General features: G+C 41.6%; 2 protein-coding genes and 1 long non-coding RNA gene across 14 annotated transcripts in view; 1 reads left to right on the top strand and 2 right to left on the bottom strand.

The window, feature by feature from the left end:
- Positions 1 to 6,701, top strand: part of FGGY (FGGY carbohydrate kinase domain containing) — a 328,075-nt gene extending 321,374 nt beyond the window's left edge. For all 8 annotated transcript variants that reach the window (XM_064454957.1, XM_064454960.1, XM_064454956.1 and 5 more), the window contains 2 exons: positions 5,698 to 5,759; positions 6,453 to 6,701. In XM_064454957.1, coding sequence (XP_064311027.1) covers positions 5,698 to 5,759; positions 6,453 to 6,534 — 144 coding nt within the window. In that variant the 3' untranslated portion in view covers positions 6,535 to 6,701. The remainder of the gene's footprint in view (positions 1 to 5,697; positions 5,760 to 6,452) is intronic.
- The window catches only part of LOC104048501 (E3 ubiquitin-protein ligase RNF170), a 29,735-nt gene extending 7,709 nt beyond the window's left edge, over positions 1 to 22,026 (bottom strand). Inside the window, exons 1-6 of one of the 5 annotated variants that reach the window (XM_064454965.1) lie at positions 21,272 to 21,672; positions 18,911 to 19,113; positions 14,923 to 15,031; positions 11,518 to 11,591; positions 10,929 to 11,039; positions 6,373 to 9,889 (exon numbers count right to left, since the gene is read on the bottom strand). In XM_064454965.1, the coding sequence (XP_064311035.1) occupies positions 9,584 to 9,889; positions 10,929 to 11,039; positions 11,518 to 11,591; positions 14,923 to 15,031; positions 18,911 to 19,113; positions 21,272 to 21,344 (876 nt within the window). In that variant the 5' untranslated portion in view covers positions 21,345 to 21,672 and the 3' untranslated portion in view covers positions 6,373 to 9,583. The other 4 variants (XM_064454968.1, XM_064454966.1, XM_064454967.1 and 1 more) reach the window with 4 other exon arrangements.
- LOC135313930 (uncharacterized) lies at positions 12,553 to 14,916 on the bottom strand. The gene is made up of 2 exons (XR_010373430.1): positions 14,809 to 14,916; positions 12,553 to 12,714 (listed from the first exon to the last, which is right to left on the bottom strand). It is a non-coding gene; the product is annotated as an uncharacterized LOC135313930 (long non-coding RNA).
- Positions 22,027 to 23,077: the final 1,051 nt, after the last annotated feature.

Here is a 23,077-nt window from a genome sequence, read left to right as displayed (position 1 = left end):
AGAAATATCTGGTGGGAAAGAATGTTCCTACATTTCAGTCTATTGTGAAAGGGGCAACTTTTAAATTATTTGTCTCTGATGCTGGATCTGTGGCAGCAGAGCTGTACAAACCCACCAGAGTCAGGACAAACCTGAGTGGGAGTCTGGGTAATGTTTTCAGGGTAATGAGGGTGAAATTTATGTTTCCAAGCTCTGTGTGGTTCAAAAGTGGAGACGGACTTTCCATGCATACACTCGTGTCATTCTCAGGAATATGTGAAGAACGTTTGCTGGTACAGATTTCTCACTGCGTTTGGCTGTAAGAATGGCAGCATTTGATCACTTGGCTTGTATTGCGATAGTAAAAATGAATATAATTTCCTAATTTTGCATAAGTACTAAGATGAGGTGAATTAACAACTTTAGTTTGGGAAGAAGAGTAAGCCATGCATCTCATTCCAGCTTGTTTTGAGATTCCTGAATTAGATATATATATTAGATATTTATGATCCAAAACTGTTTTACAGCAGAGTTGTTTTTCATTCTTCCCATCATTTGTGGGCCAGTCACTCTTGATGCAACAGAATCATGGATGTCACTGGACAAGCCATAAACCAGCAGCGTTCACAGAGAAAACTTGCTTAATTTGCATTTGAGTACACCTCTTGGCTTTCATATTACCTAAGGATCCTCCCTCCAAGTAGCTGACACAGTGTTGCTGTAACAGGAGTATGGTATACCCACACAATTTGTTGAGCTTTGCTGTATGCTTTTGTATGTGCAGGCCAAATGTTTTCAGGCACTGAATTTGTACAGTAAAACTTCAGATGATATGTGGTTGTTTTCACTGTTAACAACTACGCTAAGTCAAAGTCCAAAGATTTATTGGGATTATCAGAATGAGTAAGCGGGGAGAACACAGCTGGGAACTTGCATTTGTGCCCAAATGCCTCACCCATTTTACTTTGGATACAATTTTTAAAGTAGAAGCCCAAATTCTTAAGGGGCCTGATGTTCCCAGCTCATTAATTTCAATGGGATTTAGTTACTTGACTTTCTTACCTAAGGCTGGCATCCCTATATCTCATTTGGTGTATGCTTTTAAGATCCTACATCCCATTAATTTTCAGTAATATACAACCACGCAAGTCCTTGAGTCACTACTGAAAATCAGACTTAGGGACTATTCACAAGTGGGCTAATCTTCCTTGGCTCCCAAGCTAAAGATAGCCCCTGTAAGCGCCTCCTGTGCACTCCTGATGCCAGGCTGATATGCTTTTCCTGGTGCCTCCTGGCATATGAGAGTAGCTTGCTGCCCTGCAGCTGCCACACAGTGTTAAAGACCTTTTGCTTTTCATTATTAAAGGGACACGGTTGAAATTTCCAGCGTTTACATTCTGCATCAAAATAGGGTTTTCCCTGTGTTCCAGAAAGGGTTTCCTTGGGAGATCTACTGCCTTTTGAGGCTACCCTCATGTCTTAAACTTATCCCCTGCCCCAGATCATGCTGAAGAACAGAATTCAGCCACCAGTAGCAAATGAATTTGAATGACTCCTGACCTTCCCAGCTGGGTTGCCCTTCCAGCAGCAAAATGGCACCCTGTTCTGAAATCTTGGTGGGCCTTGGAGAATTTTGTTCCCTGGGCCTGTGTTCCTTCTGTCCTGGGCAGGGTAACCCCGTTTGACTAACTCTCTCTGTGGTAAGCAGAGTGTTTACTGGCTTGTATCTGTCTCAGCTTTGACACTCTAACAAAAGGTTAGAAATCATGAATGCATCCCTTTATTTCTGCTCCACAGTGCCTCTCTTTTTTTTCTGTGTAAACCCTTCACTTGCCTCTTGCCCAGCCTTTAGAAATGATGATCAAATGCGAACTTTCAGGGTTTATTTATAGCATAGCCTTTATGGAAAGAGAGAAAAGAAATTATTAAAAAGCAATTTTACAAAATATTTTGTTTTAAGAGAGAATTCATTGTGTTTAAATCACTGTATTCATTGTACTGTCTAGACTGGCAAACAAAGAAGATAGAGCATCATTCAAATTAAGACTGTGAAATTCTTGGTGACTGGAATTATGGACTTGGATGTCAACCCTCAAACAAACTATTTCTGAACAGCAGTATTATCACTTTGCTATATTTAAGGCTTTTGGGGACAGAACAGTGCACAAGGTTGATCTGATTCAGTAATGCGATTCTAATGTTCCTTTGTTTCTGATTTCATTAGAAATTCATATTTTCAATGTTCTGTTCCTCTTTGTCCCCAGAAAATTGTTGAAAAGACTCTCCTCTGGGAGTAAAGTTTTTGTTCGAACTAACAATGAGCAAACTGACTTTAAAAAACAAAAAACCACATAACTGAAATGCAAATTAGGAGAGGGAATTCATTTAGGATATTTTGAGCAACCTAGAATGAGCAAGTTGTTGAAAATTGCTGGCTGTGTATTTTTTTTAATGTGTTATTCCACATTACTGTGGTAGGCGCTGTGAAACCTTAATGCTGTGGATTCTCAAAGACCTATGTACTTTCAGTAGATTTAAAAATACAAAAGTATTTTGCCTGATAAACTGGAAAGACATGGCATCTTCCTTCTTAGCTAAACATGGATAGATGGGTGAACCAGCAGAAGATAAGCAGCAGCCAGGCCCTGTTCCGTGGTTTAGATCAGGGCTTGAAGGACTAGTTTTCCTTGAGGGATCCCTCTAACCTGTCCTGCTGCCAGTCCCATCAAAGAATCATAGAATCATTTAGGTTGGAAAAGACCCTTAAGATCATAGAGTCCAGCCATAAACTCAGAGCAGTGGTTCCCTCCCCAGCTGCCTGTCAGAAGACAGGTCCTCTGTGCCAGGGGTTTCAGGCTTGGGGAGACCTCACAGGGAGCATTGGGAAGCTTTCATCTGCCCTGCGCTGTGGAGGCTTGGTTTCACCCTTTGAAGACCACTGCTGCAAAGCACTTGATCTGAAAACTGGAGTGTCGCAGGTGCCCCGCGTGGTGTAGGGCCCCAGCAGGGTGGTGGTGGCACAGGTGGGGAGCGAGGGGATGTGTGGGAGGGAGCCAGGGCCAGGGCTGGGGCTGCAGTGGCCAGTGGGACAGCCGTGCTGACCAAGGCTGCCCTCATACCTTCCATGCCTGGCGGAGTCAGCGCTGGTGTCTGTTCTCGCTTGAACCAGCCTGAGGAAACCTGTAGTTAGATGAGTAACAGCGTAAAAATAAAACCTGTCTGAAGATATGTTTATCTCAAAAGGCTGGCTTATTTCCCAAAGAAGCAGTAATGCATTTTTCAGCACTGGAAGTCGTAAGAGGCCCCAGAGTAAAGCAGAATATGAGTGTGTGGGATACTTATGGCAGAAGCAGAACATGTCCTGGGAACAGCGCTGTGTCCTGTTCTCTTCATGCTGCCCAGAATGGGGCAGCAGCAGGCAGACCCTGCGTGTGCATAGACGGGTGGATGGCAAAGTTTGGCCCTCCCTTTCATTTTTGTTACACCTGAGAAAAAAGTGGATTTGTCTGAGACATTTAGACCCTTTAGATGCTTCGGGTTTATTTTTGTGCAGGATCTCCAAGGCAATTCCAAAAGAGATTTAAAGCAGGGAGCAAGGCGACTCTTTCCATTTGTGAGAGTGCTTCGAGGGGCTTGGCCTTTGCCTTATGTTTTCTGTAAGACACGAAACTATCTGGAAAAGCAGTATTGACTGTAACAGAGGGGATTGTCTTTACTTTCAGGGTTTTTTTCTGTGTGTTTATTTATTCTTTTGGGTAGCCTCTAAATCCAGCTGGCCATGTAAGGGATTTGTAAAAGATAGACTATTGTAAACAGGAACAATGCTTGAGCAAGTATCACCTGTTTAAAAACAGGGAATAAATGCTCATTTCTCTCACTGGGAAAGACATCAACCTTTCAATGACAATATTTTAATCTGGCTGGTGTGCAGAGTCTCTGTGCCAGCAGGCTCATGTGTTCCAGAGAAAAGAACACACTATCTCACTGGAAGTGTTATTTCAAGGGTGTTTCTTGGGGAATCAAAGCCCAATCAACTTCTGCCTGTATGAAAGAGTCTAGGCATATGAGTGCACAGAAATACTCCCTGCAGTTTTATCAGAAGCACTAACAGTGTAAATCCTGACTGCACCATCACTGGCAGGGGTTTTTACTTTGGTAGAGCCACGATTTAATCCAGCATTAACTGCCTGAAGTTGATAAATGTAGAAAGTAGGCGTTCCACATTCTAGTAGCGCATTTGGTCTGGCGGTATAAAAGGACATGTTGATGCTGAAGGATGGAGCAAACACACGCAGAACATGCCAGTTACTACTGCAGGTTCAGCCAGCCAGGCAGGGCTGGGGACCAGCTGCTGCTCTGGCGCATGGGTGGCATCCCAGGCATTTTGTGCCTAGCTGAGCAAACACTGCTGTGTATGGGAGAAAGAGTACCTGTTGGCTTAACAGGCAGCCCACTTACATCCCGGCATTTAGGTCGTGATCATATTTCTTATAACACAGGGCACATGGGAAACCAGAAGATGTACGGTCTGCCAGTCATCTTGCTTATCCTCAGAGCCTCCCTGCCTGTCCTGGGCCGGTGAAACCGTGCTTACATTCTGCATCTACGTTGTAAAGTTCTAGATCCTCTAGGTCCAGATGTAAATGCTGGATTAGTGGGAAGCAAAGATTTTACTACAGCAGGTATTACAGCCAATAAAATAATCCAACCTTTTTAAAAACTTAGCCATAGTATTTGTCTAGATGGCTTCCAGCAGCAGCAGCGCAGGCTGACTGTTCTCCAGGGGTCATTCTGGTACTCTGACAGTGCTATGCTTCAGGCACTAACATTTGAACAGATTTAGGGTCCTGCTTAGAAACTATGAAGACTGACAGAAAGTTAGTCAGATGCTGATTCTTGAATCCTGAGCTTTTATGTTTAACACTGTTCCATCTGAAAGCTATTGCTTTAATGCTCCTTGTGAAATAACTTCCACTGAAAATAGTCTGTTCCTGCTGCCTCCACCCTTGCCTGAGAGCTTGACCCTCTACTAACATCGGTGATTAGTGTCTCATTCTAGTGGGATTGCTCAGGAGAATCCACAGAAAATCAGAATCTCGCAGAGATCAGAAAAGGAACCAAATTATTCAGTCCGCTACCTTCCACATGGGGCTCTGTCCCAGAGACTCCTTCTGCAGGGGATTCTGCAAGATCTCTTCATCTGACTTTGTTTTGGCCGAAAGCAGAGTAGGATCAAAGTCGGTCTCTTAGACCTTTATTTTGGAATGTGAGGGCAGCTTTGGGCTCCGTAACAGAACTTTGCAAGTAACCTTTAGCTTCTGGAGCGCACTCGAGTCCTCCCTTGCTGCAGGGAATTGATACTTTAAGAACATGATTAAGGGTTCTCATGTACAGTGTCATTTTATTTGAGAAATCTCCCCTCTGGGGATGCAGTGTTTAACATTTCCTTTGGTTAGTGTAAATAATAAAAGATAAGTCTGTTCTGCCTCTGACTCCCAGTAAGAAAGAAGAACAGATTTTGGTTTACTGAGGGGTCTGCACTACTTTGTTCTCATGACTACTATATAATGGGATTGAACATATTTTAAGCCATCTGGTCTGTTCAGCCGAAACAAAATACATCAGTAATGTTCCGATTGGTTTTGAAACATCTTGTTCTTGTCAAAAAGTATTTTAAATCAAAACAGGCTTTTCCAGTTTGTTTTTGCCTTTTACTAGGAGGCCATGGCGAAAATGGGGAAAATTGGGAGAGTCGTGCAGCCTAACCACGAGCATAAAAGGTAATCCTGACTTTGCGTGCTCATCCGTGAGAATTTACTGAAGGTGGAGTTACGGTCCGTCCCTGTAATGCTGTGCCTTGAAGGCAGCAGTATTTATCGCCCGGGTTTTTTAAGGGTGGTTCGGGCGTCCGGCTCCGTGGGCTGGCCGCGGGCAGGCGCTCGCCGCCGGCGGGAGGCGGCTCCGCAGCCCGCCGGGCTCTGCCCGCGCCCGTGGCGCCCCCTGAGGGCGAGCGGGCGCCGCCAGCAGCGCGACGGATGCGGTTGGGACCGCCGCGGGGCCGAGGGCAGCTGGGCTGGCTTCCCCCGGGGGCGGCGCTCCGCGGCCCCCGGCGGCGGCCCGATCCCGGCGCGGCGGGGGGCGCGGCGGGGCCGGGGCGGGCGGGGCGCGGGCGCCCCCTGGCGGCGGCGGGGCGCCCTGCGGGGGGGGCGGCCACGGCCCGGTGCCCCCCGCTCCCGCCGCCGGGGGCTGCCGGGGAAAAACCGCCTGAAAACCAAAGCTGGCCGCAGGGTAAACAAAAGGTGTAATCATAACCTGAAATCACTTGTTTGGGTGGAAACTGAGTGCGGCACGCACGACGCTGCTCCTAGCAAAACTTGTAATAAGGATGGTAAGTGGAGGAAGTAAACGTGTTTATTACAGGGGATTTAAATCGCAAAATCTCAGGTTTTGTTGAAATTAACTTTCTTACACAGATTTTATGACAAGAAATACAGAGTGTTTTTGAAACTTGTGGAACATCAGAGGGAGTATCGCTCCATCATGAACAGCTCCTAATCCAGAGTCATGTAATCTGGGAACAGCAGTGTTAACGAATTTCCTGACACTTGTGATGAGGGTAATTTCTTCTTACTGTACTGTCCGTATTAAAAATAATCTTTTATCATTTGAAGTGTACATTTTAATTATTAATGAGAAATAAAATGCACTCACTTTGCTGTGAAGCACTGTGTATTTTCTGTCAACAATCCCCACAGCCAGGGATGAGGAAGAATCATTTGCTCCAGTCAGCGAAGACACAACAACCAGCCGCGGGTACCCCAGTGCCGGTATTTAGACTGGCCACAAGCAGGAACAACAGCACAAGGAGCAACATAACTAACTCAATGGACTTGAGTCGCTGCCCTTTGCCATGTTTAATCCCAGGTAACTACACTTGGCATTGCACATGGTGCTTTTAAGTTCGCTGTCTGTACAGCTAAGACCCAAACATGATTTCCATTGGAAAGTTCTGTTTGGGATTTTTTTTACTCTGATTATAGCACTTCTTTGGTGGCTGGTATTTGAAAATCACTTTTGCAGATGTGCAGTGCTTTTCTCTCTGTTTTCTTCTGTTTCCTGCTGTCTTTTTTCTGTCTCCATTCTTGCAGCACAGTCGCTTTGCTATCAATAATTTGTACCATTTTGTCTTTGCAAGCAACTCGCCCTCAGTGTGCGTTAATCACTGTGCAGATGTGAAACAGCCCGCTTTGACATTGAAAGACTAGGTTGAGCAGACACAATTGCTGAAAATATGTACATAATGCAGGTGCGTTCCTTCCATCCTGCCAGCTGCCTTGTGGGGAGTCACCCCTGAAACAGCCCAGCTCTCCCTGTCCGTTCTCATCAAGTTGCTTCAGCCAGACCCAGCTCAGAGCATGTGCATCTACACAGCCTGCCAGCTGCAGAGCTGAACTCAGCGACAGCAGGCACGGGGAATGCAGAGGGAGAGAGAAAGGGGTTTCCTTCCTTAGACTTGCATTTGTCAAGGCTCAGAAACCTTCCTGGCTGCCTGCTGGCCAAATCCAGCTTTTATTTGTTCCCAGGTGATTTCGAAGATTGCTCTATATAGTTAGTCCTACAAGGTACTGCCAGGCTCACAACGACAGGTCATGGCATAACTGGGCTGTGGAAGGAGAGAGTTTGGACACTCTGGTTGTATACAGCAAAAACGTTTCACCCGACAGTACAAACTGTTTTGATCTTGCAAGACCCAAACACCGCGAGTGCCTTCAGTGACATTCAGAAATTCTTTCTTTCTCTGCCATTTGTCTGTTACTTCTTAATAAAAGATACTATTTTGTTTAAAAAGCAAAACCAGGGTACCCAGCTGAAGGAGGGGATTTAGAAGCGAGGGGTGGCAGAACAGAAGAGCATATTCAGATCAGCTACAACTCTGATATAAGTCACTCATGAGAACCCTTCTTTTCTTCACACTGCAAACTGCCACCCTCTTGGCGAGCCTGTGTTATGCAAGAGGAACAACATACAGTCCCTTTCCATGGAGTCAGTATTTGTATAGATGGACTCCATCTTTATACACTTAGCTTGATAGAAATTCCGTTCTTTAGTATTGCCATAGGCTGTAATTCCCAGTTAAATGCAAACAGAAGTTACACAATAACAAAATTGCACTTGGAGAACTTGGAAAATAATAGTTTCTGGGTTTTTTTCATGTCAGTAGTCAGCACTCAAAAACATCTGGTAATTTTTTTAAAGAAACAATGCACTTCCTGCCTTGTAGCTCATGGAAAAGCAATTGTTGCCATTTCCAAAGTACCCATTGTTAAAAGAAACAGCTTTACAAGTTCAGGGACATAATTAAAGACAATGAAAGTTGATGGGAATAAAATGAAGAAACATCATAACAAAAAGAGTACAACAAGCAAGAAAACAACTGCAACATAATGGTATATCATAGCTTACAATTCAAGGGCACAATAAAATATGTCAGCTGAAAATACATAGAAGGAAAAAACAGTTGGAGACCTGTGTATTGTGAACAATAAATACTCATAAATTTTAATATATCTATTTCAATATACAATTCATCTGCAAAAATGAAGTCCACTGACTCCAAATACATAGCAAATGTACAGGTTATACAGGGACAGATGCACAGGGTTGTCTGGCACTGTACCAGCATTTTTAACTCTTTGCAGCTCAACACAGACATACACACACACCCCAGCTTCGGTAAACTTCCCATAAACTTCCTGTTATTTATATTATCATCATCATAAAATTGGCCTTGATTTCTCTGGCTGAACTGGTACCAAGACTTACGAGGAAATCACAAGGACTGTATGAAGTCTAGAAAGGAAACAGTCATGCTGACTTTGTTAAAGCTTAGATGCACAGAGTTCAAGGAAGCTATGTACCTTGCATAGGCTTATGTGAAAGCTACACAAGAGATTTGTTCACATTTCTTGCATGATTTTTAATGCTTTTCTCCCCTTGTAATACTTCTACTTTTTAGTTGCATTTTTGTTCCAAGCCAGTGTTACTACCAGTTTAATATTATCCATATTTAAATCAGGACTGTACTTACTGCAATGCTGTACAAAATCTGCATTCCAGTGGATGTGTAATCAGCTGTGATAACACAAAGCACTGATACAAGATTTTGTAGTGATACTATCTAACGTTCCTTGTGTCATACAAGACTTAGCAAATTGTACAGTTTGCTAAGTTCTCAAGATTCTATTCAAATCGAGCCAAGATGTAAAATGTTAAAGTGCAAGAGTTCCAAAACTCTTCAACTGCAAGTTGATTGGCATTGTAATTTTAAGCTCTGTTCATAGCTTTAGGCGTTTTCAATTCAGGCACTTTGTATGAAGATAAGTTACAGAAAAATGCAGCATGAAAGAGTCTAGCAAGCGTACAGTGTAAAGCTAGCCTTCTAGGCGCTTGCACGTCGAATCATTTGGCCATGCCAAGTATTGCTGAGTCCTGCTTCAGCCTTTGTCTGCAGCAGAATAACAAATCCATCATACACTGCCCCAAATCGAAGAGAAGCCTGTCATTGCTTGAAGAAGTTTGACCAAGGAATCCAAGTCTGAGTCACTCAGGACTCTGACAGCATGCTCTGAGCTGCAGATCTTGCCATATTTACCTCATTAGATGCCATTTGCTGACAAATGTTTATCATGCAAATTAAAAGAAGGGAAACAACCACCATGTCATCAGCTGTTCCAAGTGTCCTACAGAGAGGCCCAGGCTTCATGTCAAACAGGGAAGACAAGCATATGATAGTTCCAAAGGAGCAAACAGCAACTCTTAGGAAAAAAATCCACACGAGACCACCCCAGGTGAAGACACCTCGCAAGGCAAGAGTCAGGAATAACGGCATGTCATAAAGGTAATCTGCAAACTAAATATTCAGATGAGTTATTTTGCCTTCTGATGCATGCAGTTCTTTCAGTTCAGTGTGTCTCCTGAGCACTTTTAGATTCAAATTTCTTGAATGCAGAAACTTCCTGTGCCGTCCAAATCCACCTACACCGTCCAATTATTTTGCAGTATCTAGAGGCACACTTCTAAAAGGAATCCCCGCTGCCCCACCACTTTGAAAAGAAAGTGCTTGACAGTTCAGAAACTGCACGTTAATGGCTGCAGTGAGCATATGCCTGTCTTTACAATCTGGCATCGAGTGTAGGCTAGGAATGCTTGACAATGAGGCCTCGAGTCTTGCTTTGGTGTGGACAGGGACCATAGGGCTGAGTGATTATTCCTCTTCATTAATGCTAGTTTGTTGGGTTGAAAAATAATATTCTCCCCCACAGTGCTTAGTTTAGCCCATAGATTGAAACAGACTCCACAGTCCTTTCAGGCCCCCTACCAGGATGTGACAGGAGAGGAAGATTTGCTTTGGTGATATTCTACACCCTGTCAAGAACGGGCCTCACTGGTGCCTTCAGCCCTCATCTTTCACATCATTTCCACTGCCTGCCACGTCTCTGTACCAGCTGGGATTCCAGCTTTAAGAAAGTGCAGAGCCAGTGTGGACTGTTCGAATTTGGCAATACCTGGCAAAAACCCCAGCTACTTTCTAAGCTGGAATCTGATTTGACATTTTCGAGGCAAGTTAAAACCCTGGAGTTCAAATCTGAGTTCATATTTGAAAGTTCCAACCCAGACATCTTTAGTTCTGCTTTGCTTCCTGTAATTCATCCCACACTGCTTTCTCCTCCCTGCCAAGATGACTGCAGAAGGACTCCTGTGAGCTAGGAGCTCTAAGAAGCACCTTTACTAGAAGGTGCTGGACCCAGCAGTGGATGGCAACACTTCCACTATGGTACTGCCAATAAGGGCATAAAAAGGTAATTCACATAATGATACAAACTAATTCTCATTACTGGGTCTCTATGTGTTATGCGGTACTAGGTAAATGTAGATTTATAAATACTTACGGGTCGAGGTTGCCCTGAGAAACGCTTGTTGTAATCTCTAATGTCATGTACAATTTGTTTACATGGATTATCTTGTTGCTTTTCACAAGAGATGTTATCCAGAAGAACCACCTTCATAAGAAAAGATCGGAATTAGCACAGTTTATTGTAATCTCCTGTATAAAGGACAGTGTTCTGTAGTATGTGTCTCTCCATAGTCTCTCTCTCACAACTGGACTTTTGTCCAGTTCCACAATAGCAAGAACCTTTTCCTTTTATAACCTTCATCCAACCTTCCAGTACAACAGGCAGCCTCTGAGCAGGGTCAGATGAGATTCGGAACTTCCATGTTGCTTTATATGGGAAGTTATCCCAGAGGTTCAATAAACTATACAAAAGTAAAATGCTGCAGGCCTGTTTAGTATTTCACAGAGTTGCCTGAAACGATGTGTCGAATGATAAATGCAAATGGTTGCAGGGTCATTCAAGTCTAAGTGCGTTTTGAAATGCTATGGAAAATTATAGGATAAATAAAGTTGATCCTAAGAGCACAAGCCTGTCATTTTTTATGTATCATAATGCAGATGTCTACAAGGGAGGTAAGTCTTACCTTTTGTCTGCAGAGAGGGCAGGTTATTGCTGCTAACCAGGGACTCTGTTTCCAGTATGTGATCAGACAGGAACCTACCAAAAAAAAAAGAAATTGTATAAAGATACATTAAATGTCTTAGAGGATATTTAATGTTTACAAGGAAGTTATCAGAATTAATAAACCCTCTTTCTACAACTGACTGTAAAAATTAATGTAATTCTTTGTTTGCATTTTACTACCTGGTTTTACTCTGCAAAGTAGCTGTGTAAAGATGGAGCCTTAGCTCTTCTGTACTGGTATACGGAACTATACATGGACCTCCTAAGGGAGACTTTGATTCAGTTTCTTTTCCTGTGGATAGCATCTTACTCTTGAAGCTCCCCTGACTGTGGTTGAAGCGCTCAGGAATACAGGCACCCTTCAGAGCACAGCGTTAGCTGCTATGGACAAAAGCAGTGCAGCTGCATAAAGGTGGAGTTCCTCCAGAGCTAGTATGAATTTTATGGGTTATGAGGGCCAGTTATTCCAAACAAACCAGCATGCACAACCAAGGGACAGCCTGGGGATGCAGACTCCTGGTGGCACAACATATGTATTGGGGATGAAGTATCATACATTGGGCTATTTTGTATGTTTGCTCCTCCCCTCCCTGCCTGTACTATATTTCAACTCTCTTACCCTTCTGGAACTGTGTAGCCCTGGAAGAGCGAGTTACAGCATTCCTTTTGGTTCTTCTTACCCAGTCAACTGCTAACTAATTTCCAAATACAACATACTAAAGTCTCAGGTGTGAAAGAGGGCAGAGCCTGAGGACAGTAAGATTAGACCACGCATATAACTGACAGCAGTGGTTGACATACATGAATGTCAGTGCTGGCACTAACAGCAAAAACAGCAAAGCATAAATAGCATCTAATCAGAAGCAGCACCGCTTGACTTTCAGCTCCTGGGCACAGTGTGCAGTGTGACAGGTCAGGAAAAAAAAATCTCTCAACATTTAAACTGATCAAATTTGACAAGAACACCAGTGAAACAGAAGCAGAACGCTGCGCGGCCAGTTTGATGGAATGGCTTTATTGAATTGAACAATGCTCTTTGTTCCTAAAAATAACCAGCAAGTAGTTTCTTGTAAGCAGAATTCTTCAGTAACAAAAAGTCTTCAGGAGCCCTCAGTGCGGGGTTTTTCTGCACCGAGGCTTACTTTGTCTGTTGTCTCTGAAAAGGGAAATATTGGAGAAACTGTGTTCGCAATCAAGGATAAAAATGTTCATGATGCTATCAGTTACATCCTATATACTAGGACAAGGGATGTTAAATTTGGCCCAAAGATATTTTTAGGAACCTTGCTCTGACTTGTGCTTTTTACTTTTGTTTTTGAGCGCAGGGTTTTTCTTTATGACTCTTCTATTTTGTTTGCATATACAGACCAGTTGGCTGAGCACATGGCTGTGTTTATACCTAAATCCCCATGCGGTATGTATAAACTCAGTCTGGCAGCCAGCTTCCAGCTTTCGTTTGAACTTTTGCTTTTGACAAACATCATGCCTGACTTCAGGAACTGCTTTGACCCTCTGGGTCCAGATCCTGTATCGTGACCCACAGGGCTGTATTGCTGTGCCTGTGCCTGTGCTCAGTCCCGGTGATGACAATGGGCCACTAATGGATCCCATAGTTCTTCAAGGACTTTCAAAAAAAGAAGCCTGTGGAAATTAAAATTTGCTGCATGCAGAATCCTTTGTTCAGTAGAACAGGAAAGGAAGGACTCCTCTGAAGTTGACCTATTTGTGCTCGGGTGCATTTTTCATAAAATAGACAAAATCCTGTTTTAATCTAGCCTGCTACACAACCTTCTGAGGGAGTCCATAGGTTTCTCTAAAATATCTCTGTGGTTTTGTTAATTAGAAAAAAATAATATTGCTCAAGGATCGCTTTTCAGTTGAACTTCCTGAACATATGGTTCAAACTGAAGCTGAAAAGGAAAACTTCAGGACAAACTGTATGAATTACTACTAATAATAAAATCAGACATTTTTTGTAAGTCCACATTAATCTTCTTTAAAAGCTCTGGGTTGACCACATTTTTTAAATAAAACTTTTACCAGAGTGGAATTTATTAAGAGAACTCAGCGTTGCCTTAGCTCTGTTCCACAGGGCATCAAGAGAAGTTTTATTACTGATTTCAGTCACAACAGACTTAGATCTACGCAGAATGGTTTTGATAAGCCCAATGTAAAGTTTTATTGGTTTAAGACACGAAAAACAGACATGTTACAGAGACCGCTTCTACTATATAAACATAGTTATATATAATGCCTTGCACTGGAATCAGTGCTTCAGAGTGTAAATGGTGATGAACTTGAGGAAAGTAAAGTCCAGCTAAATACGTACAGCTAATGACAACCAATATATACCAAGCCTCTATATGGGACTTCTCCTCTGCGGATCTCAAAATAAAAATAAAGTCCATATGATTATGTCATGTTCACAGGTGGAAAAGGGAAAATTAACCAGGCCAGAGAAAGAGGACAGTTGATGATCTTTGTTGCTATGTCTGTTTTTGTACTTGAAACTGTAACTACCGTGACATTATCTGAAACATGTTTTGAGGCCTTATGCTTACTGTTTGTCCCGGAGTGAGATATATCCAAAGCACCCTTCTCCTCTATGTTATAAATCAATGTTATAAAAACATGAAACAACCTGAAGTATTAAATGGTGTCACTCATGAGCCCTACAAAGTGTCCCTATGTGTTGGTGATACACTGATTTCGTTGAGGATTCAGAGGATGGAGATAGTGGCAGTGGTGATGAGGAGTTGTGCTGTGTGAGTGTCATTTCAATCTAGAGAAAAATGACACTTCCTGAAGATAAAAATGTGTTTTTATTGCACCAGCATTAACAACACAGTCCCTTGCTCTCATTTAGGCTTAGGTCTTTTTATAACACTCTTACATGGTGAAAAAAGTGTAAATGGCTTGTAAATATAACTTGCACTTGCTTTGAGGTCTCTGTAAAATGCCAGCGCAGTAGAAAGGAGGTTTACAGTTCTGACCAGTGTCTTCTGATGTGTCTTGCTGTTGCACTGTCAGATAGTACTGCCTCCAGCAGCCTGCCTGCCCCTCTGCCAGAGATTACTGATCTCATGCTGCACAGTAGCCCTGAAGTACCTTCATGGGCAGTTTCAGCCTCATCAGATCATGAACTCCAGTTCTCTTGTAGATGTGAAAGCAATGAGCAAATAAAAATACTGTTACTGATTTTTGGGGGTGATATAAAGATGGGACTTCTGCTTCTAGCGTGAGCACTTACGTTAATTCCAGGGAGGAGGGCTTGGTCCTGGTTCTTACACAGGACTTGAGATTTCTGTAAGAAGAGTGCTTTATTTAGTAGCCTGTATAAGCACGGTCAATCCAGAAAACTTACCACAGAATGAATGTCCACAGTTGGTTTCTACTGGGAGAGTAGCTGTCTGGAGACAGATGGGGCAGCTGAAGCCACTGTGATCACTATGCTGCCAAATCTGGAGTGCTTCCTGGAAGAGGAGTAGTACAGAGTCTTCAGTAAATTAGTATTTTGATTGACATATAATAATAATGTTCATTAATAATAATTTGCTATGATTAGCAGAGAGTCACAGAAACTAACTATAGATGTCACACATAAATAATTGTTACCTCAGCAGATAATGAAAATTAGGCACAAAGAAATTAAAAGTGCTTTGTGTAATCCTGCAGAAAGGACCAGCATCAGAGGTAAGATCATGATGCCACATTTCTGCTTTTGATGACATATCTGCACACCACTGGATAATATTTACGTTTTGAAAGCCAGTCGAGTTTGGAGCACTGGCTTGTCTAGCTGTCATCATTAGTCGGACGGCACCCGAAGTCTGCCTCAGAATCTTTTGGATCTTTTTCCTCCTCCTTTGTAGTTAGGTCCATCACTTAAATGTACTGAAATAAAGAGCAGTGCGTTCTCTGCCTTCCTTGGGTGGCAGAATGGTATTCTTAGTGTATATCATAAGCTATGCAACCATGAATCCTTTATTTAAGTAAATAAATTGCTTCCAAACAATCCTTCCCTTTGCTTAACAAAGTCTATAATTAAGAATAGTACTGAGCTTTGTTTCTAGAGCAGGAAGATAAGAATTCTTAAACCTCTGAAATGCTGAAGAGGCATTTTGAAGCACATTTGTATTATAATATTTCTGCAGGGGAAAGGCTGAAGGAGGTACATTGGTCTTCCAGTCTTTGCTCCTAAATCATTCCCTGAAAGCAGTGAAAATCTATTTGGCAGTATATTCATCCATGCCAGGATTGTTTGGTACAGTGGGAGATAAAAAACCCATTCTTACTTGATATTCGTTCCTTACCATATTGAAAGTTTTTGCTACCTTTAATATGATGCATTAGATAACCTGTAATGGATGATGGACCTGCTTTGTCTTAGCACACCATGGAGGAACTTGCATTTGACCATATGTTCAATTGCCATAACCACAATGAGATCAGTCTTTGAAGAAAATGTAATAATAATGTGGTTAGTGTCCGTTCTTTCTCAAGATAAAGTTACTTCAATGTTTCTATCGGTCCCAGAAACAGATAGAAATTGTGGGGGAGCTTCCGAGGAAGTTCCTTCACTTTAAGGCAAAGTCTTGAAGTCTATTGACTGTCCTCCACTGCCTACACATGCTTAGCAAGCTTCAACAGGAGATGGCGTCAATTGCAGTTTTATTTTGTACTTTGATAAAAAAATTATGAACTTCACATGTTTCTTAATAACCACAGAGGTCTAGCATTAGGTGGAATAGGTATTATTTCTCTCTCACTGAGGAAGGGCATTCAGATGAGATGATGGCATACTTTGGGATTACAGTATCACTGTATGCATGCTGGCCCTTGATGCCCGATTTGGACTGCTTATTTGGTTTTTAGGTATCTGGTTGGCATTGGTCTATGTCATGGATCAATGAATACACTTTCAAGTATCTGACCTATTTATAGAAGTTTTGATACAGAGAAAATTAAATAGACTCTATATTTTGCATGTCAAATACTGGAAGATCCAGAGTGACTGTGAAGATTCAAGCTTATTTGACAACAAAGATTTTATTTAATTCATTCATTTTTCTAATGTAATAATTCCAAGAAAGAAGAGAGAGGTTGTCATGTAGATCTGCCAAATGAATGAGCAGGAATCCAGGTCTTTTAGACACGGCCACAGCCATGTCTAAAATGAAAAGTTTACCAAATTAATCATTTTAAATCAGCATCTTTAATGCCAGTCTTTCCTTCCTATAATGAGGATCTGTAAATAAGGACCAGAGGTTTTAAAACAATGTGCCATAACTACTGGAAAAAGTCTCTCTCTTTTACTGTTTGTGAAGTTATAGATGTATTTATTTCTGATTCTCCAGAGCAAAATTTCAGATGCTGAAGGCATTTACATTGTTTTCAGTTTTTCCTCTTTATGCACTGAGAAGATGATCTCCTGCTGAGATAACAACCACACAATAGCCCAACAAAGCTGGGCTGACTGAATATGTGTAACTAAAACATAACAATGATCAGATGCAAGTCCAGTACACTGACAGGTGAATTCCAGGCAAGCAAGTTTTAACAAAATGCTACCTAAAATTCATATGGCACATCACATTCCTATATTTTGACTTCCCACGCAATACCGATGGGGTACATGCAGCTTCGGAAGAGCATTACTTCGACTGATACAAGCTGTAATAGTTTTCATCAGCTGAGGAACTGCCCCAGAGCAGTTGTGTTTATAAACACTGCATACATGACATAAGCCAATTAGGTATCTACTCTTTATTTTTGCAAAGTAATAACGCACACATTTCTTTAGCTTTGTCTCATACAACACAGGGCACCAAATGTGTTTCTGATTATGCAGTAGATACTGAGTCAAGGGAAACCCAGCATTCCCAGACCATAACCAATGGAAAGTTTGAAAAACTCTCTTGCCCTCTGCAACCTCAACAAGTTGAAAGTGCTCGTGTATTTTGTATTAGAACGTGTTGTACAATAATTAGCTTACTATATGACTCCTGGGGGACAAATGATTATAGTTTTTTTCCAGATGACTCATCTTCTGTTGACTTAATGAGCAAGTCTGCAGAAACAGAGTTTGTGCTGTTCAGAAAATAGGAGAATTGACTGTTGCTGTGTTGCTGTATGATACCAGTTCTGGCTGCTGAGGTAAGCTACCACGCGAAGGGGCTGGAAACTCGTCAGCTAAGGGCAAGTTGCTGTTGAGACCTTGAAAATGCTCTCAAAGCATTTGAGTTAGAGCTAGGACTCTATGAATTAAAGCAAAGAACCAAGCAATGACCCTGTACTAATGACACTAGGTGAATACATGCATGTATATGGTGAAGAAAAATCACTCAAACTCAGTATCATGAAGCAGAATTTTTTATCCTGTAATCTCTCTCTTACTGAATGAAGCAAGGTGGGAAGCAAGCAGCTCTGGCAGTATGACTAACAGGTGACACATTCCAAGGAAAAAAAAAAAGGCAGTTCTTTACAATTAAGCAGGGGATGTTCTTGTTATAGATGCAAGAAACCTCTGAGTTCAACAGGTACTGGGCATCAAGTACTATTAAGTGTAAAGGTGGTACCTCTGACTGAGAAAGTTCCTGAACCATAAATTGCTAGAGAATGGAAGAGTATTCCAGGGAAGTATCATTAATGTTTTTTTATTCTTCGGTAGGCATCCATTGCTGCAGAGATGGCAAGATGACCCTGGTTTGACCTGATATAGCCATTCTTACATAAATAGAGCATTTTGGGGAAAGAAGAGACTCAGAATCACCTTCAGCAAAGATACCAGTGACTTAGTCTTGTCCTGAGTAGACAGGCTAGGAAAAACATGCCAAATCTTTCATTTATTTTTAATACATTATGTGCACATAATCAAATTTCTGATTTATTTAGTCCAAGCACTCAAAACAGTGTTCAAGTTGGCTTTATCCTAGTTATAAGGGGACCGCCCAGCTGGGTCTGACAGCAAGAGAAGACAGATTATATCTGATACAGCTGTAAGTCTGCCAGAATTAATTTACCCCTTCCAAAACCTTGACCCAGCCTTTGAACATTTGAACTAGCAGATTGAATTAGAGATTGAAGTAGCGATTATGGCAGTTAGTATTTTGTGTCATGAGGCTGTGAGGTTTTGATGGCATTAAATAGTCTTAACAAAATATTTAGTGTGACTTTGCCTAAAATGACAGCTTTTTAGGGAGCTTCCTCTCATACGGTAGTTCTACATGTAATTATAAACAGTAATTAAAATTGTCATTTCTGTTAGCATCTTAGGCTGGAAACTTTGAGAGTGCCCATAAAAGTTGTTACTACTTCATAGCCTTGTATTTGGATCTTGGTGTCTATCTCACCTTTGAAAATCCCAGGCCTGGATAATGCCATACTGATACCGTAAAGCAGCTCTGATGAATAAAAAGGGGACTATGGAAGTAGTTTTCTATGTAGCATCCAGAAATTATGCTCCTGTGCCAGGAACATCTCTGCTTTGGGAGACATGGGGCAACCTTGCACCATTTGTCACCAGAAACATCATTTTGCAGTAACTGTTGATTACCTGCAGTCAAATTAGAGAGCACCACAAATTATAGTACAGAAAACCAAGTGTGGAAGTTCCTTCAGGATTCATACTACTCACATTGGTGAGGTTTGAAATTAGTTTGTTCCCAAGTCTAAGGGACAGAGGGAAGCTCAAGAGTTCCTTGTACTTGAAACCACAGTATTCCAGTTGTGTTATATGAAGAAAGATACCAAGTCAAGAGTTTCCATATAATTTTCTTAAGACTACTTTGAACACCTAATACTATAGTTTTTGTCCGAGGTTCATCTTAAAAAATCCTAAAATATTGGTGTTTCTAACCTATATGTTCTTGGGAATTGTGCTATGGCCAGAATGGGACGGTAAAAAGTTAAGTCCACTAGAAGTCAATTCACTTCATTTGGAAGACCTGGGGGAAAAAAACACCCAAAGTTCCGACGCAGATTATTCTGAAAAACAGACTTAGAATCCAAAGATCCAGAGAGAGCCCTAAACTCTGCCACCTCAAAGTTTAAGTGCCACAATACCTATCTTTTGGGTATCCCTCCCACCATGAATTCCCTAGTCTGGAGTTATGACTCCCAAGCACCTTATATAGCACAGAGGGAGAGTGAGATGTAGAAGGACGATACCCAAATCACGCAGGCCAAGTACTAGAGATGCCTACCACTAGCCAACAGTAATACTAAACACATAGGTTATGTCTAAACTCTCACCATTTGCAAGGAGAACCCTGTCATGTTGTGAAGCTGGGGGACCCAGCATCCTCTCAAGGGCACAGGAGTATTCTTTGAAAGAACTGGGCAGGGCTCAGCATTCTAAAAGAGTGGCACTGGCCACCTTTTAAATAATTCTCGGTAGTGAAAGCTTTCACCCACGTAGGAAATGCTGGCATAGTGCTTTCACTGACCAAAGAGATTCTGTCCGCATGTCCAGTGAGAAAACCCTCACCACCACACCAGTGGGGACCATCAGCAGTTTTCACCAGTCCATGTGCCTGAACTAGCTAATGGACATAAAGTAACTCCCTGTGTGAAAACACTGAGGGAAAATGAACCCACCTACTTCAACAAACTAGCAAGGCAGCAACTTGAATGTACTGTGACACACATGCTCATAAATGACACAAATGGCTTTTGAAGACTTATATTAAGATCATAGGAGTTGCAATGGATGACGATGTACAGCGCTTCATGTCAAATTTTAAATTTGTTGGTTGGCAAAGGCCGTGGGAAGTTTGCACGTTTATTTTTAAATACCGTTTGAACTTTTTCTAAAGTCAGGTCCTTATGTTTTTATTTCTTTCTCAGTGAGCATCACAGGTGTTACTTGCTTTTGGGGTCAAATTTGCAAAAGAATTCTCCATGTAGGTACCTCAGCAGGGGCCAGGCTTCGAAGCTGGTCAAGCCCAGAAGTTTCCTATGTGACAGTCAGATTTTTGAGAAAAAGGAGATCTTTTAAAATCCAGACAAATCTTTTAGCTTAAAATGAAAGCTGAGCATTTCAGAAAATAATTGTAGCAGAACTCTGCAAAAGTAAGCCTATTGTTTTAAAATGCTGCCACCAGATTTGACACATTTTTAATACATAGATGCAAAAGAAATGCATGAAGTAGTGATCAGGCCCTTGATTATGAAGCCAGAAACCCTTCTCTCTGACACAGCTCAGCTCATGACAACAAGGAAATTCAATTTTAAAGCATCAGTGATGAGCCCCTCCTCATCAGCATGTTTGAAGAGAAAGACTTAAAGTTTAAAAGCACTCAGCAGATTTGAGTGCTAACAAGCATTTATTATTTTTTCCATGAACATGTGCTACTATTTAGAAGTAAAATAGACCTTGCTTTGAGGTTTAAACTTGTTAGGAAGGCATGATACTGTGTGACCTCTCGGTCAGATTCCTGTGATAGCGAGCAGCTGCTCTGTGTCTGAAATACAAGGCCAATTAAGATGATCAGGGAGGATACACAGGACAGCTCATTATTTCACAATATATATTTAACGTAATCAGAAGCAAATTAAAAATATGACACATTTTAAAGGGAAGAATTTAGCAAATTTTCCAAACATAATCGAGTGACTAAAACTATAAATAAATACTTCAATTATTTATTCATAATCATTCTAACGAACACTTCCTACCGTGGTTCAGAAGACCTACATAAAGTTTGGCTTACCATTCCTCTTTCCAGTAATTTTTGAGAGGGGCCGAGTAGGTTGCACCAGCTGACAGTGTTGGTGTGGAATCATTCATTGAGGCCAGCTATGCCTCTTTGTCAATTATTAACTTAGTTGCCCAATGGCAAGGGTCTGTCAGGTTTTCTAAATTACGGTTATGCAAGAAACATTGTGGTGTTCTTTTTTTCTCCTCAAATAAAGGAAACCTGCTAAAAAAGAAGAGGACTCCTGGGAAAAAAGCCCAACAGCCCTCACTTTCTAAAACATCTAAATAAATCTTCTCCCCCCCAAAAGATGTTTAACATAATTGAAAAGATACCTGAACCTAATTAAAAAACCCCGCATTACTATTTTTAAATATTAACTCGATCAAGGGCACACTACAGGTATTTTGATAATCTGATAGAGTAGTAGCTTACCAGTACTCTTGTGAAACAGGCTTAAAACTTGCCAGACACTTGTGATTCTTTGGAATTGCATAATTGCAGAATTAGATTGTGTAACACAATATTGTCCAATTAATCAAGTAAAGTGTAGATTTTAAGCAGAAGGTCCAACATGGTAAAATAATTTTAATAGATGGGCATATATACTTCATAAGGTATTTATTTTTGGCATGCTCTATGGTCCTTAAGAAAGGCTTGATTTCTGTAAAGACGTTCTCCAATTTAATGCAGCAGAATTAATAAGGAAACCTTTTAGGGGCTTGGGTTTGTGCAGTGTTGGCCATCCTGATCCTGATTCAGCAAGGCATTGAAGCACATGCCTAGTTTTCAGCTCTCAGGTAACACATAACTTCATACGGAGGGGTTGAGTGGGAGTCAGTAATATCGGAATAGAAATACACTTAGAAGAAAAATAATGCCCCTGGCATTCCTGCTGAAGCACTGATAAGCTAAACAAAGCACTTTTCAAAGACTAATAACCGGATGGGATTCGTAGCATAAACAATGCTCCTTGTTAGTCACCAGTCCCCAGGGCATCTTCCTCACTTTGTTACCAATAAATTGGCAACAAATGAAATTCTGTATGTGATTTCCTGCCCTGGGTATGCAGGCGTGCTCGCATGCCAGTGTGATAGCTGTCATTTATTATTTATCCAAGTATGTATACAAGTCTGCAGTGTGATTTAATTACTTATTAAAGGTGCCAGACTGACAGATGCAGAAGCTGGAGCCGTTTCTTTATCCAGAGAACTGACACAGTGTAAGCTGTGGCATCCTCTCCCGGCTGTTCTAGTAAAATCCTCACCCCAATGGACTCCCCAAATATCTGAGCGTAGCTCTCTCTCCCCAACCTTTTCCCAACTACTCTGCTCAACCTGTTGAATTCATAAAGGCTGCTAACAAAGATGTCAGTTATTCCTGTGACTTTTAGACAGGAATGCTTATATACTGGAAAACTGGTTTGGAAACATTATATCTGTTTTAGCTAAACCTCTCAAGTATTTGGTTAGTACCAACTTAAAAAAGGATTTGAATGGTTTTAATACAGAGGTGAAGCCCCCTCTAACTAAATAATAGCAAAAAGAGTATAGACGTTTTGTAAAGGTGAAATGAGCCCAGAAGATTTCCTTTTACTTGCCAGGGGCTGTATGTGTAGTGCTACGGCTGTTTTACAGTCACTTATGGCCTTACCTACTGACAGGCTAGTCTTGGAAACTGGATGCCAAATTCTGCACTGTTTCAATAAGCAGGATTTCAGTTCCATTTTTTATGTCACTCTAACCCTATTATTTCTCAGTTATCACTACAGTTCAAAGCAGTTCTCCCCACCCCCAGGCACGGCTAGATGCAGGACAGCAG

This window comes from Phalacrocorax carbo, chromosome 6 (assembly GCF_963921805.1).
Source record: "Phalacrocorax carbo chromosome 6, bPhaCar2.1, whole genome shotgun sequence".
In the NCBI taxonomy this organism is placed as follows: domain Eukaryota; kingdom Metazoa; phylum Chordata; class Aves; order Suliformes; family Phalacrocoracidae; genus Phalacrocorax; species Phalacrocorax carbo.
This window is presented reverse-complemented; position numbering and strand designations above follow the sequence as displayed.